This window comes from Molossus molossus, unplaced genomic scaffold (genome assembly GCF_014108415.1).
Source record: "Molossus molossus isolate mMolMol1 unplaced genomic scaffold, mMolMol1.p scaffold_m16_p_24, whole genome shotgun sequence".
NCBI lineage: Eukaryota > Metazoa > Chordata > Mammalia > Chiroptera > Molossidae > Molossus > Molossus molossus.
The window spans coordinates 13,179,751-13,192,246 of NW_023425360.1; the positions used below are offsets into that span (position 1 = coordinate 13,179,751).

General features: G+C 52.0%; 1 protein-coding gene across 1 annotated transcript; it reads right to left on the reverse strand.

The window, feature by feature from the left end:
• Nucleotides 1-8,536: 8,536 nt before the first annotated feature.
• MAGEL2 (MAGE family member L2) lies at nucleotides 8,537-12,193 on the reverse strand. Its single transcript, XM_036277838.1, has one exon. The coding sequence runs from the start codon at nucleotides 12,191-12,193 to the stop codon at nucleotides 8,615-8,617; it is 3,579 nt and encodes a 1,192-aa protein (XP_036133731.1). The 3' UTR covers nucleotides 8,537-8,614.
• Nucleotides 12,194-12,496: the final 303 nt, after the last annotated feature.

The window sequence follows — 12,496 nt, forward strand, 5'->3', positions numbered from 1 at the left end:
CCTGGTGCCTGGCCGTTACTGGCATGCAGGGCCACTGATTCTACATGAAGTCCAAACACGCCCACCCTCAAGGTCACCCCAACCACACAGGGTCAAGAGGATGACCCAACCCAAGACGGCTGATGCCAAAGGCTCAGTGAGGTTGGAGTGGTGGCCAAGCTGTGAGAGGGATTTTTACACCGAACCTGGGAATCTCCGGGAACTTTGTTCTAACGTCTACTACATAACATTGTAGCATGTCACGTTTTTATTTCCGTGGTATCTTGCACCAGATGGTGATCCTGAAGCTCGGGGGTGCAGTGGGCCAAGGGTCAGCAGAAGATAAAATGTCCAGGCAACAGAAAAAGGGTCATTAGAATCTTGACTCGGCTTGTTACCAGCCACACACTCCAGAGTTAGTTCAATTGTCTGTACCTCTGTTTGTTTATGTGAGAAATGGGTACATTGCATGTACTCTGCAGTGTTGTGAGGATCATATATAGTTGGGCAAGGAGCTTGAATCATGTATTTTATTTATATATTTATATTTATATATGTATATGTACATATATATACTTATATATGTGTGTGTGTGTGTATATATTTCTTTTTTAAATAGGGAGGGAGGGGGAAGAGAGAGAGAAACATCGATGAGAGCCCGGCCGGTGTGGCTCAGTGGTTGAGTGTTGACCCATGCATCAAGGGGTCACCAGTTAAATTCCTGGTCAGGGCACATGCCCAGGTTGTGGGCCTGATCCCAGTGGGGGGCATGCAGAAGGTAGCCAATCGATGTTCTCTCTCATCGATGTTTCTATCTCTCTTTCCGTTTTCCTCCCTCTCACTAAAACCAATAAAGAAAAAAAATTTTTTTTAAGAATGATCTCATTCTTTTTTTTTTTTTTAAATCTTCACCTGAGGACATTTTTCCATTTTTTGTTCAGATAGAGTGGGAGGGAGAGAGAGGAAGAGAGAGAGAGAGAAACATTGATGTGAAAGGGATACATCGAGTGGCTGCCACCCGCATGACCAACCAGGGCCGGGGACAAACTACAACCAAGGTACACGCCCTTAGCGTGAACTGAACCTGAGTCTGGACCGCAGGCCGATGCTCTAACCACTAAGCAAACTGGCCAGGGCAATAATCTCATTCTTAAAAAAAAGACATTGATGAGAGAGAAACATAAATTGGCTGCTTCCTGCACACCCCAGCAACCTGGGCATGTGCCCTGACTGGGAATCGAACCGGTGACCTCTTGGTGCATGGGATGATGCTCAGTCCACTGAGCCACACCCGCTGGGCTCACGTGGTATTTTTAACATGGCAGTTATAAAAGTGGGACTTAGTGTATTAGTGCACCTGATCAGAGTTTACACAAGAATGAACTGTCCACTAAGTTTTTCTCGATGGGAATCTTTGGAACTTGAATTAAGGTAAAATCATTATTTTATGATTACGTGCATAGAAAGGGGGCTCATTACCTTTATGGTCATAATTTCAGAAAGACAGTAATTTTTTTCAGCAGAAGTCACTGAAGTCAAACTAAAAATGCAACTCCTGAAAATATCTTTCACAACAAAAATGTTATTTGTGTTGGATGCCTACATAAGTAAAATAAGAAATAAGGTGATGTTTAAAAATATGAAATTTCTTCCCTGGCCAGTTTGGCTCAGCAGTTAGAGCGTTGGCCTGCAGTCCAGAGAGACCCGAGTTCGGTTCCTGCTAAGGGTGTGTACCTCGGTTGCAGTTTGTCCCCAGCCCTGGTTGGTCATGCAGGTGGCAGCCACTTGATGTGTCCCTTTCATGTCGATGTTTCTTTCTCTCTTCCTCTCCCTCCCACACTACCTGAACAAGAAATGGAAAAATGTCCTCGGGTGAGGATAAAAAAATAAATGAAATTTCTTGCCCCTCAGCTCATTCAGAAGTCAGCCCTGGCTGGTGGCTCAGTTGGTTGGAGTGTTGCCCTGTGCACCAAAAGGTCACCAGTTTGATTTGAGGGCACAGCACATACCCAAGTTGAAGGTTCTATTTGTGAACAGGACACATACCTGGGTTGCTGGGGTATGTACGGGAGGCAACCAATCGATGTTTCTCCTTGTCTTTCTCTCGCATGAGGGTTAAAGAAAGAGGTATTAACAGGGATGCTGCCGCCCCAGAACAAAGGACCCCTTGACACAGCTTTGCTGTGTGTGGTGGAGGCTGTGTGCAGGCCTCTCCTCCACGAGGACTCGTGCTGAACCCCAAGCTCGGTACAGAAGGTTGGATTCTACCCACATGAAAAATGCCCGGGTGAAGCATGTCTGATTGCCTAAGCTGAGCGTGTCTGCAGTTGGTGGACGTACAGGCTTACAAAGATGTCAAAGCCCTACCGGGTACCCCTCTCCCCTCTAAGATGTGCATACCACTTGGCCTCACACATCACTGGAAGCATTTACTGAATGTCAGTGACGTAAAGGGAAAACGTTTCCCGTTCATAATCCATTTCCATCTGCTCCTCTGTTTTGTACTTTTTGTAAATATCTTTGGGGACGGGGGGAGGTCAGTGCGAGGGGATGGTCTCTGTTTCCACAACAGATGCTAAACTGCAACCTCAGCATGGAATAGAGTTGGGTTGTGGGTGGGAAAAGATATTTGGAAAATGGCCTGGCTCTAGTACAAAAAAAGTAAATAATTATATGTCAGAATTTTTGCCATGAAAATACATAGCGTCTCCCATTTCCCAGTGCTGAATGCACAGTCGATCACCTTGAGCAATTAGCAGTGCAGACAACATTCTCCGATGTCAATACAAGAAAGTAAGCAACGACCACATGAAAATTCTTCTACATACCTCTCAAAAAAAAAAAAAAAAAGAATGAATTCAGAATCACTTAGGATAGAATAATTAAAAATTATGCATGTCGTGATCTTTCTATAGGATAGTGTTGATCTGTACTCAGAGTAAAACTAATTTTAAATACTAATATAATAGACATAGTCCAGAAAGACAAGTTCCGTAATAAAATAGGCATCCAAACCTGTAAATCTTAAAGAAACAACGTACATGCAAGCACACACACAGAATCAGAAGTAATTAAGGAAGAGTAAAGCAAAAACAAAAACAAAAAACCCCCACAAAACTAGTGGATTAGAAAATGGGAATATAGAAGCTTCATGTTGGAAATAAATCAATAACCAAATAAACTATTAACTTGATCAAAAATCAAAGGAGAGCTGGCCCGGTGAGGCTCAGGGGATTGAGTGTCGTCTACATGCCTGGGCTGCAGGCTGGATCCCCAGCAGGGGGCGTGCAGGAGGCAGCCAATAGATGTTTCTATCTTTCTCAAAAAAAATAAACAAAGGAGAAAGTGCAGTCTGCAGGAAGAAATATGCTCTCCTTTTTATTGCTGTGGGCAGTGGGCCTGCAGGCTCATCAGCAGCAGGGTGGGATGCAGCTGACTATGCCAGTTCTGTTCTGAGCTGTATCCCCTCATCCATCCTGTCCTCCATCCTGAGAAGTGAGCACTGTTATCTCCTTGCAGCAGCTCGGCGAAGGGAGGCTCAGGCAGGTTAAAAGATGTGTCCAGCCTGGTGGTGTGGCTCAGTGGTTGAGCGTCGACCCATGCATCAAGAGATCACCGGTTCGCCCTGGCCAGTGTGGCTCAGCGGTTAAAGCGTCGACCTGCGGTCTGGAGAGACCCGGGTTCGGTTCCCGCTAAGGGCACGTACTTCGGTTGCAGTTTGTCCCCAGCCCTGGTTGGTCGTGCGGGTGGCAGCCACTCGATGTGTCCCTTCACGTCGATGTTTCTCTCTCTCTCTCCCTTCCTCTCTCTCCCTCCCACTCTATCTGTACAAAAAATGGAAAAATATCCTCGGGTGGGATAAAAAAAAAAAAAAAAAGAGATCACCGGTTCGATTCCCAGTCAGAGCACATGCCCAGGTTGTGGGCCAAATCCCCAGGGGGGGGGCCTGCAGGAGGCGGCCAGTCGATGTTCTCTCTCGTTGATGTTTCTCTCTCTCTCTCTCTCTCCCTGTCCTTTCCTTTCTCTCTAAAAATCAATAAAGGAAAAAGAAAAAGATGAGTCCATGGCCACGACACTGGTATCACCTGACCCCGGGCCCCGTCTTCTCAGCCACTGCCCTGCCTTATGAATGTGACCACTTTACAATGAGCTTAGCAAGACAAGTCTCAAAGTGCAAAAAAAAAAGGAATTCATAAAGTAGACCAAGAGCTTATTTTCCTTTTATTATCATTGTTATTTTTGTTAATCTTCACTGGAGGATATTTTTTTCTTTTTTTTTTTTAGAAAGAGTGGAAGGGAGGGAGGGAGGGGGAAGAGAAATAAAACACAGATGTGAGAGACACATGGATTGGTTGCCTCCCATACGTGCCTTGACCAGGGGTGGGTACTAAACCTACAACCCAGTCACATGCCCTTGACCAGTAATTGAACGCAAAACCCTTCAGTGTTTGGGCCGATGCTCTAACCATTGAGCGCACTGGCCAGGGCTTAGTTTCCTATTTTTATAGTGATCCAATAAAACGAAAGACCACCTGGCTGGTGTGGCTCACTGGTTGAGCGTTGACCCATGCACCAAGAGGTCACCGGTTTGATTCCCGGTCAGGGCACCTGCCCAGGTTGTGGGCCAGATCCCCAGTGGGAGCTATGCAGGAGGTGGCCAATTGATGTTCTCTCTCATCGATGTTTCTCTCTCTCTCTCTCTTCCTCTCCCTTCCTCTCTCTCTAAAGGCAATAAAGAAAAAAAAAATTAAAAACCAGAAGACCAACAACAACTTAATGAACAAATAGTAAGACTACACCCTGGACAGAAAATAAAATACAAATAGTTTCAAAGACAGGAAAAGTTGTCAAACATCACTAACAATAAAGCTTGTTAAAACCGCATGGCATTTCCGTTTGTCAAGAAAAACAGTCAAGGGTCTCTAAATGTTAGAGGCTTCTCTTCGGGGACCCATCCTTGTTGACACCTGCGTTTTCAATACAGAACTCGGGGAGTTCCTAGGAGTTTCCAGCAGAGGGAGCCCTGGCCTTTCAAGTATTATGGCAGTGGGTGGGAGAGTGCTCCAATTGTGAGTGTGTTTGTAACCCTGAAGATAAATTAATACCATGTGGGCTACATGCCCAGTAGAGGCCACAGGGACCCTGGAGATTGTTCCGTCCATCGCTTCAAAGATCAATTCCTGTTTGCTTACAATGTTGCTTTTATGTACGAATTTGACAAGCAACTGGCCCTTGTCCTGACTGCTCTCAGGAAGCCTTGCTTAGAGTGAAATTATCCCCCCAATCAGATCATCACTTTTAGATAAATACCCTAAGAGATCAGTTCGCTTATAACTCATTATCCTACACAGCGGGGCACTGGATTCGGTCACTTTTAGAGACATTTAAAATCTCTCTTTAAATTTTAATTTTGTCAGCTTAATGGGAAATGGCTTTTGGTGAAATCATTTTATGGCATTAATGGGAGTCTACTGGCCCCACTCTAAATTTTTTTCAGGCACAGGTTGTCATGCCTTTGTCCCCAAGATTGTCATTTTGTGTTGGAGCGATCTGCATGTCTGTTTCTGGGGAATTCTTGTCTTTTCAGGAAAAAAAACTCATTGGACCACCTTGACGTTAGTATGGTGGGGCGGGGAGCTACATATTCCAATTACTGTCCTCCGCTCATAAGCACCTGTCTTTGTGAAGAAGTCTTTGCCCCCACTGAAGATTATTCCCATTCAATACAGTCCTATGTGAATTTCTAAGTAAAACAGTATTCATATTTTTAAACCTCTTGAAGGCGAAGTTGGCTGACTTTATTTCAGGGGGGTGTTGTGGTGTGTACTTCTGTCACTCGGCAGTGTCTAAGGATGCTCACGTCATAACTATTTACATGAGGTGTTCAACGGGCTCCCATTTCATTCTGTGCCAATTCAAGAAACGAAAAGTGGAATATTGGTCTAATGTTTGTCTTAAAATAGTAGTGCGGTGGAAAAGGTTTCAAAGTGATTTCCCATTTATATTTCTTTGGGGGTTTTTTGTCATTTGATACCTTTCCCCACCTGGTTACAGGGATTTTGTTTTGTTTTCTCCATTTTGCAATAAAAAGCCTTAAATTACACTTATCTGTGCTTCAGTTACCCCTTCCTACCCTATATTTTATACATCTCTGCATCTGCTGTCTTCAGGTCAGCTGCCTTGTATCTAAAAACTCATCATTACTGTAACTTATCTCATTACACGTGAATACGGCTCAGGTCGTACGCTCTTGGCATTACTGGAAAAAGTGCTGTTTGTTCTACATCACATATGAGACGCGGGGGAGGAAGGGCTGTGAGTGGCAGGTGTGTCTTCCTCCCAGGCGTGCAGCCACGTCTTAGGTGTGGCATCAGAGGCAACGCCTTGTGATGCTACCTTCCAAATGTTGGTCCATAAAGGCCATCTTTTTTATTTTTTAAAGATTCAAAAATATTGATTTTTAGAGAGAGGAAGGGAGGGAGAAAGAGAGAGAAACATTGATGTGAGAGAGAAACGCCGACTGGCTGCCCCCTTCACGCCCCTCCACTGGGAATGAAACCCGAAACCCGGGCATGTGTCCTGACCGGGAATTGAACTGGCAACCTTTCGGTGCACAGAGCATCTTGTTCAACCCCCTCCCCCACTCCATGAGTAAATGATTTAGAGAACACTATAGAAACCGTAATAAATGAAGCGTAGACGAACAAGAAGTACTAGACCCATGTGGAAGTTCCCTGGCCGAGCAAAGCCTCTTTTGGGGATAGTTCTCATCTGAGGCCGTGATGCTGCCTCCCCGTGGGCACTTGCTATTGTCCAAACAACTGGGTATCGATGGGGCAGAAGCTCTGTACACCCTGACCCAACGTGTTTGCAAGAAACTTCCCTGCGTTTCTGGGAAACCTGGTCCCTTGGACAGCTTGCCAAAGACCCCCTGTAGCCAGGCACTCCCGGGGGTGGGTCCAGCTGTCCCTGGAAAGCTTGGCTGTGCCCGTGCTGGGCATGAACTCGCCGTCGTGGGAGCCCCTCTCCTGCTGTAGAAGCGACTGGACCTGGAGAAGAGGTTTCACCTTGTGCTTTGATGTAAGAGGAAAGAAGGGATGTTTGGGCAGTGAAATTATGGGCAAAGGTTCTGAAACCAGTAGTAGCCACAACCCAGGTATTTGGGGCGTGATGTTTTCCTCTGGGCATCTGCAGGAGCGACCTAACAGGACCGCCACCAGGTGGCAGGCAAATTCCACGCCTGTCCGCGACTTCACGCCGAGAAGGGGTTAGGGCTGGGGAGTGTTCTGTCTTTATAGGACAGTAGGGGTGGGGGGTGTGCTGGTGACTCCAGGCCACTTGAAGAGAGAATGACTTCGGGAAAGTGTCGTGTACACGACCCTGGTGTGGGCATGAACAGCCTTCCCCAAAACACCCAGGATGGCTCGCTCTGCGGTGCGATCCCTCCCGCCCCAGGCCCTGCACCTTAGGGCTGACATGGGCAGCTGACTTCCCCGTGTTAGGATGGACCCCCCATCCTCAGGAGCTCCCCCTAGATCTGGGAGCGGCTAAGTCTCCCCTCCCACCACCTGTGATCTGCAGGATCCCTGGTTCGCTGAAGGGTCTTGTTTCCTTTTTCTGTCAGAAGCCTGGATAGTTTGCAGGGGGCGTGTTTCCACCCCAATATGAGTGTGTTGATAAAACCCAAACCCCTGAGCGACTAGATACCCTCCACGGGCCCCGTGACAGCCTAGTAAGTGCCCCTTTGGCCAATTTATTAAGACGCATGGATACCCGTGGTCCTGAGGTGGATGGTCCTCCTTTTCCACACAACTTTAAGAAAATCTTCTGCTTCAAATTCCCACTGTATTGACTTGGCACTGGCCTGTCAACCTAGCTGAGCTTAAACACTCGCCCACAAGATGGAAATAATAAAGCCTGCTGTGAGGGGTTGTGGTGAGGATGAGCTCTGAAGACGTGTGCAACCTTGTGAAGCTATACTCCTGGTGTTAGCATGACTCTTACGTTCCACCGCCCGTCAAAAGCACGGTGTTGTAGGGAGAAGGTAGCGCTGTCCCTGGTGGTAGTCTTGATGTTCAGGTCTATTCAGAGAAAGAAAGAAAAACTTGGCTCCCACTATCTAGAGTAAAAATTAGAATAAAGACAAACACCTCCATGTTATGCTGAAAGTATATTTATATATATAGATATAGATATTCATTTCTCTGCAGACAGCTTTACGGATGAGTCATTTTGACGTTCAAAGAACAGCCTATTTCAACACTACATAGTTTGTACCAGGATGAGGTGGATAGCTTTTCAATTCATTTCACAAAGCCAGCACAACCCGGATACCAAAACAGAACAATTATAACACAAAAACAGAGAATCACAGATCTCACTTAAAAATACAAGTGCCAAAATACCCAAGAGAACAGTAGCCAATAGAAATCAACACCACATGAAAATGTACAAAGCTTTGGCAGATACAAAACCAAGTCGAAATCCAAATTCACACACATAAAACTGGAACATGAACACCAGAAACAAAACATCTCCCCCCTACACACACGCACACACACGCGCACACACACACAACCCTGTCAGTGGCCTTTGGCCGGGGACACAAAGGGACGGAAATATTTGTTAAATCTCATTAGCGGGGAGGGGGGCTGCTGGGGGGACCCTCAGCTTTATCATCGGGTCCGGGCTCATCCTTGTCCGCATCTTCGGACTCACATTCTGCCAGGGCTTCAAAGTATTGGAACGGCCAGCACCGGGGATCTTTCTTATGGAGCCTGGCCAAAAACTTGAGCACTAGCATCTTGCTCGTTTCCAAGAATGCTCGGGGGCCCCACAGGAACTCGTGTTCTGCTGGATCAGTATTGGGGACTTGCCTGTACTCTAGGTACTTCTGCCTCACAAACACTTCAGTGATGAGCTTCTTTGTGTTTCCAAAGAGACCGTGGGTCTCCCGGACATCCACCCCTAGCTTGTACAGAAAGTTAAAGATCAGGTCCTCCCCAACACAATTGCCTTTCATGAAGATGAGGCTCAGGACCACCATCAAGAGGCCGAATTTGGGGGTGTCAAAGTAGGGCGCCACTGGCGCACCCTGATAGCCCCCCAGCTTGTTGATGATAATGTAAGAGTGAGTTTGGGGATCAATTTCCTTCAATTGATAACCAAAGACACACTCGAGCTTATTGTTGGCACGTTTGATTATTTCTAAGCACTCGTCTTTATATTCACGGATGATGAATTTCACCATCTCCGAGCGCTTGATGGGCACTTTGGCTCGGTCCTTGACCAAGAGAAACTGCACCAAAGCATTTGCCCTCTCGTCCAAGGGAGACAACGGCTGAGTCTCCAACTTGGGCTCATCCTGGCTGGTGCCAAATCCCAGAGAGAGGCCGGGGATCTCAGAGAGCATCAGAGGCTGAGGGCTACCCAGGCTTTCCCAGAGACCCAGGGCCCTGGAGGTGCTAGGACCCTCCCAGGCACTCAGGGCCCAAGATGTGCCAGGGCCCTCCCAGCCACTCAGGATCCTGGAGGTACTGGGGCCCTCCCAGCCACTCAGATCATAGGAGGTGTTTGGGTCCTCCCAGTCACCCAGCACCTGGAGAGGGTTTTGAACCTCCCAGTCATTAAAGTTCACATTTTCCCAGGGCCTTGGGGCCTGCCAGTCGCGCAGGGCCAGCATCCGGCCGCTGCCGTCCTCTTCGGTGTTCAGATGCTTCTTCTTCCGGGTGGCTTTGCCGCGACGCGGAGGCTCGTTGGGGGTCTTCGAGACTTCTTGAGCGGCGGCCATCGCCTGGGGGGCAGCTGCTGCTGCCATCAGCATGGCGGGCCCTGCCTTGGACACCCTGGGAGCATTCACATGGGGCTGGGGAACCCATGGGACCGAAGGCGGGGCCTCCCCATACGCAAAGGGATCCTTCAGGGCCAGTGGCAGTGACTTCGGGGTCTCGGAGAAGGCAGGCGGGCCCTTGAAGGCGTTAGAAGAGGCAGGCTGGAACTGGGAGGTAGCTGGAAAGGCCCTTGGGGTGGCAGTGTAGGTGTCTGGTGTGGCAGGCAAGTTCTTCCAGGCGGGCGGCAGGTGGGCTCGGGCCGCTGACATGACCCTGGGGGCACAGAAAGTGGCGGCGAAGATCATGCGGTCCTTGGACGGAGCCCTGCGCTCTTTGGAAGAGGTGCGGCGCTCCTTGGACGAGGTCCTACGGTCTATCGAAGAGGCCCTGGGTTCTCCTGATGGAGTCATCAGTGATTTGGCAGAGCCCATGGGAAAATTTGCCGCCGCTAAGGGGGCTCCGGGCTGGCCCTGCAGGGCGGCAGGGGGGCTCTGCCAGGAGGGCTGCAGTTGCATGGTGGGCAGCTCTGCTTGCGGACCCGAGGGCTGGGCCTGCTGGGGGGGTAGCTGGATTTGCAGCGCCTTTTGGGAGGCTGGGACCCCCTGAAAGGGCTGCTCCACTTGCACCAGCGATGGGCCCTGCCGCTGAGCCTCCTGGGCAGGCAGGGGCTGCCAGAAGTGCCCAGGGGCCTTGGGGGCCTGCCAGGCCAGCGCCTGGGCTTGCTGCACTTCCTGGAACTCCATTGAAGCTGGCATCTCGTGTGGCACCGGGGCTTGGCCTTTGGGGGCCTGCCAGATGATGGGCGGGCAGTGCACAGCCTGGGGTGCCGACAGGGGTGCCGGCAGAGGAGCCGGCAGCGCGGGCTGGGGCACCTGTGGACCGGCGGGAGGTGCTGTGGGCACCTGCGTGGCTGGCGGGGCCGTGGGCACCTGCGGGGCCATTCGCACCTGTGGGGTCGCCCTTACCTGCGGGGCCGCCCGCATCTGGGGGGCTGCCCGCAGCTGTGGGGTGGGCAGCCGAGCCTGAGGGGCCTGGCGCAGAGGTGGTGGGGGCGGCAGGGCCTGCCAGAGCGGAGGTGGAGTGGTCAGGACCTGCGGGGCAGGCCGGATGGGCGGCGGAGCCTGTCGGATCAGCGGCGGTGCCTGGCGGATCGGGGGTGGCCCCTGGCGCACTGGTGGGGGCCCGGGTCGGATGGGCGGCGGGCCGGGGCGAATGGGTGGTGGACCCTGACGCACCGGTGGCTGCGCCTGCCAGGCAATTGTTGGAGCCTGCCAGGTGACCTGCGTGGCCTGCCAGGCCAGGGGCGTGGCCTGCCAGCCTTGGGCAGGGGCCTGCCATCCCGGCGAGGTGGCCTGCCAACCCGGGGGTGTGGCCAGCTGTGCTGGCGGTGCCTGCGGGCCCTGGGGAACCTGCGGAGGAGCCCTTATAACCTGAGACTGGATTTGCAGAATCAGAGGCTGAGCCTGTGGGGCCCAAGATGCCAGGGGCTGCGCAGGTGGGGCTGCTGGCTGTGCCATCGGGGCTGGTGACGCTGCAGGCTGGTTGAGTGGAGCTCTCGAACCCGAAGGATGAATCATCAGGACTCCGGGACCTGGAGGCTTGGCCATCGGGGCTCCCGGAGGTGGAGGCTGTGCAATCAGGGCTGCCGGGGGCGGAGGCTGGGCCATTGGGGCTCCCGGAGCAGTAGGTTGGACCATCAGGACACCCGGAGTCAGAGGCTGGGCCATCAGGACTCCCGGAGCTGCAGGCTGGGCCATCGGTGTCCCCGGAGGGGCAGGATGGGCCATCGGTGTCCCCGGAGGGGGAGGATGCACCATCGGGGTCCCCGGAGGGGGAGGATGCGCCATCGGGGTCCCGGGAGGAGGAGGAGGATGCGCCATCGGGGTCCCGGGAGGAGGAGGATGCGCCATCGGGGTCCCGGGAGGAGGAGGATGGGCCATCGGGGTCCCCGGAGGGGGAGGATGGGCCAGGGGGCCCCCGGGAGCCGAAGGATGCATCATCAGGACCCCCGGAGTCGGAGGCTGCGCCATCGGGGCTCCCGGAGGGGGAGGATGGATCATCAGGACCCCGGGAGTCGGGGGCTTGCCCAGCGGACCTCCCAGAGGGGGACCCGGGACCAGCGGGCCCCCCAGGGCCGGAGGCTGGGCCATCGCAGCCACCGGGGCAGGCGGCTGGCCCTGCGGGCCCTCCCAGGCAGGCTGCGGTGCCTGCCAAGCGGCCAGGGACGCCTGCAAATCAATCGGAGGTGGGTCCCAGGGGACCGGCGGAGCCCGGGAGGAGGCGGGCGGAGCCCGCATCAGAACCGTAGGGCGGCTATAGACCGGAGGCTTAGGAGCCTCCGCCGGGGGACTGGAATCACCCAAATTCTTACTTAGCTGCGACATGTCCGTTCGCTCTGACAGCCGATGGGCCTTCTCCTCCGACAGCTGCTGGGCCTTTTCCTCCAGAGAGAAGAGAATATGCCTACGTGGCTGAGCAGAGGATCCCTCCCTGCTGACTGGCGACTAGGAAGTAAGTGCCTTTAGCTCTGCAGCTTTCCGCAGTAAGGAGGAGGGGGGAAGGGGGCTCAATCCCGCCCCTTCCCCGCCCCCGACCACCACAAGTGGATCGTGCATAGGGGCGTCTACCAGGAGTCCTGGTTGACACAAGACACCTTCTCACGCTGTCCCGTCCCCAAACGCAGCCTG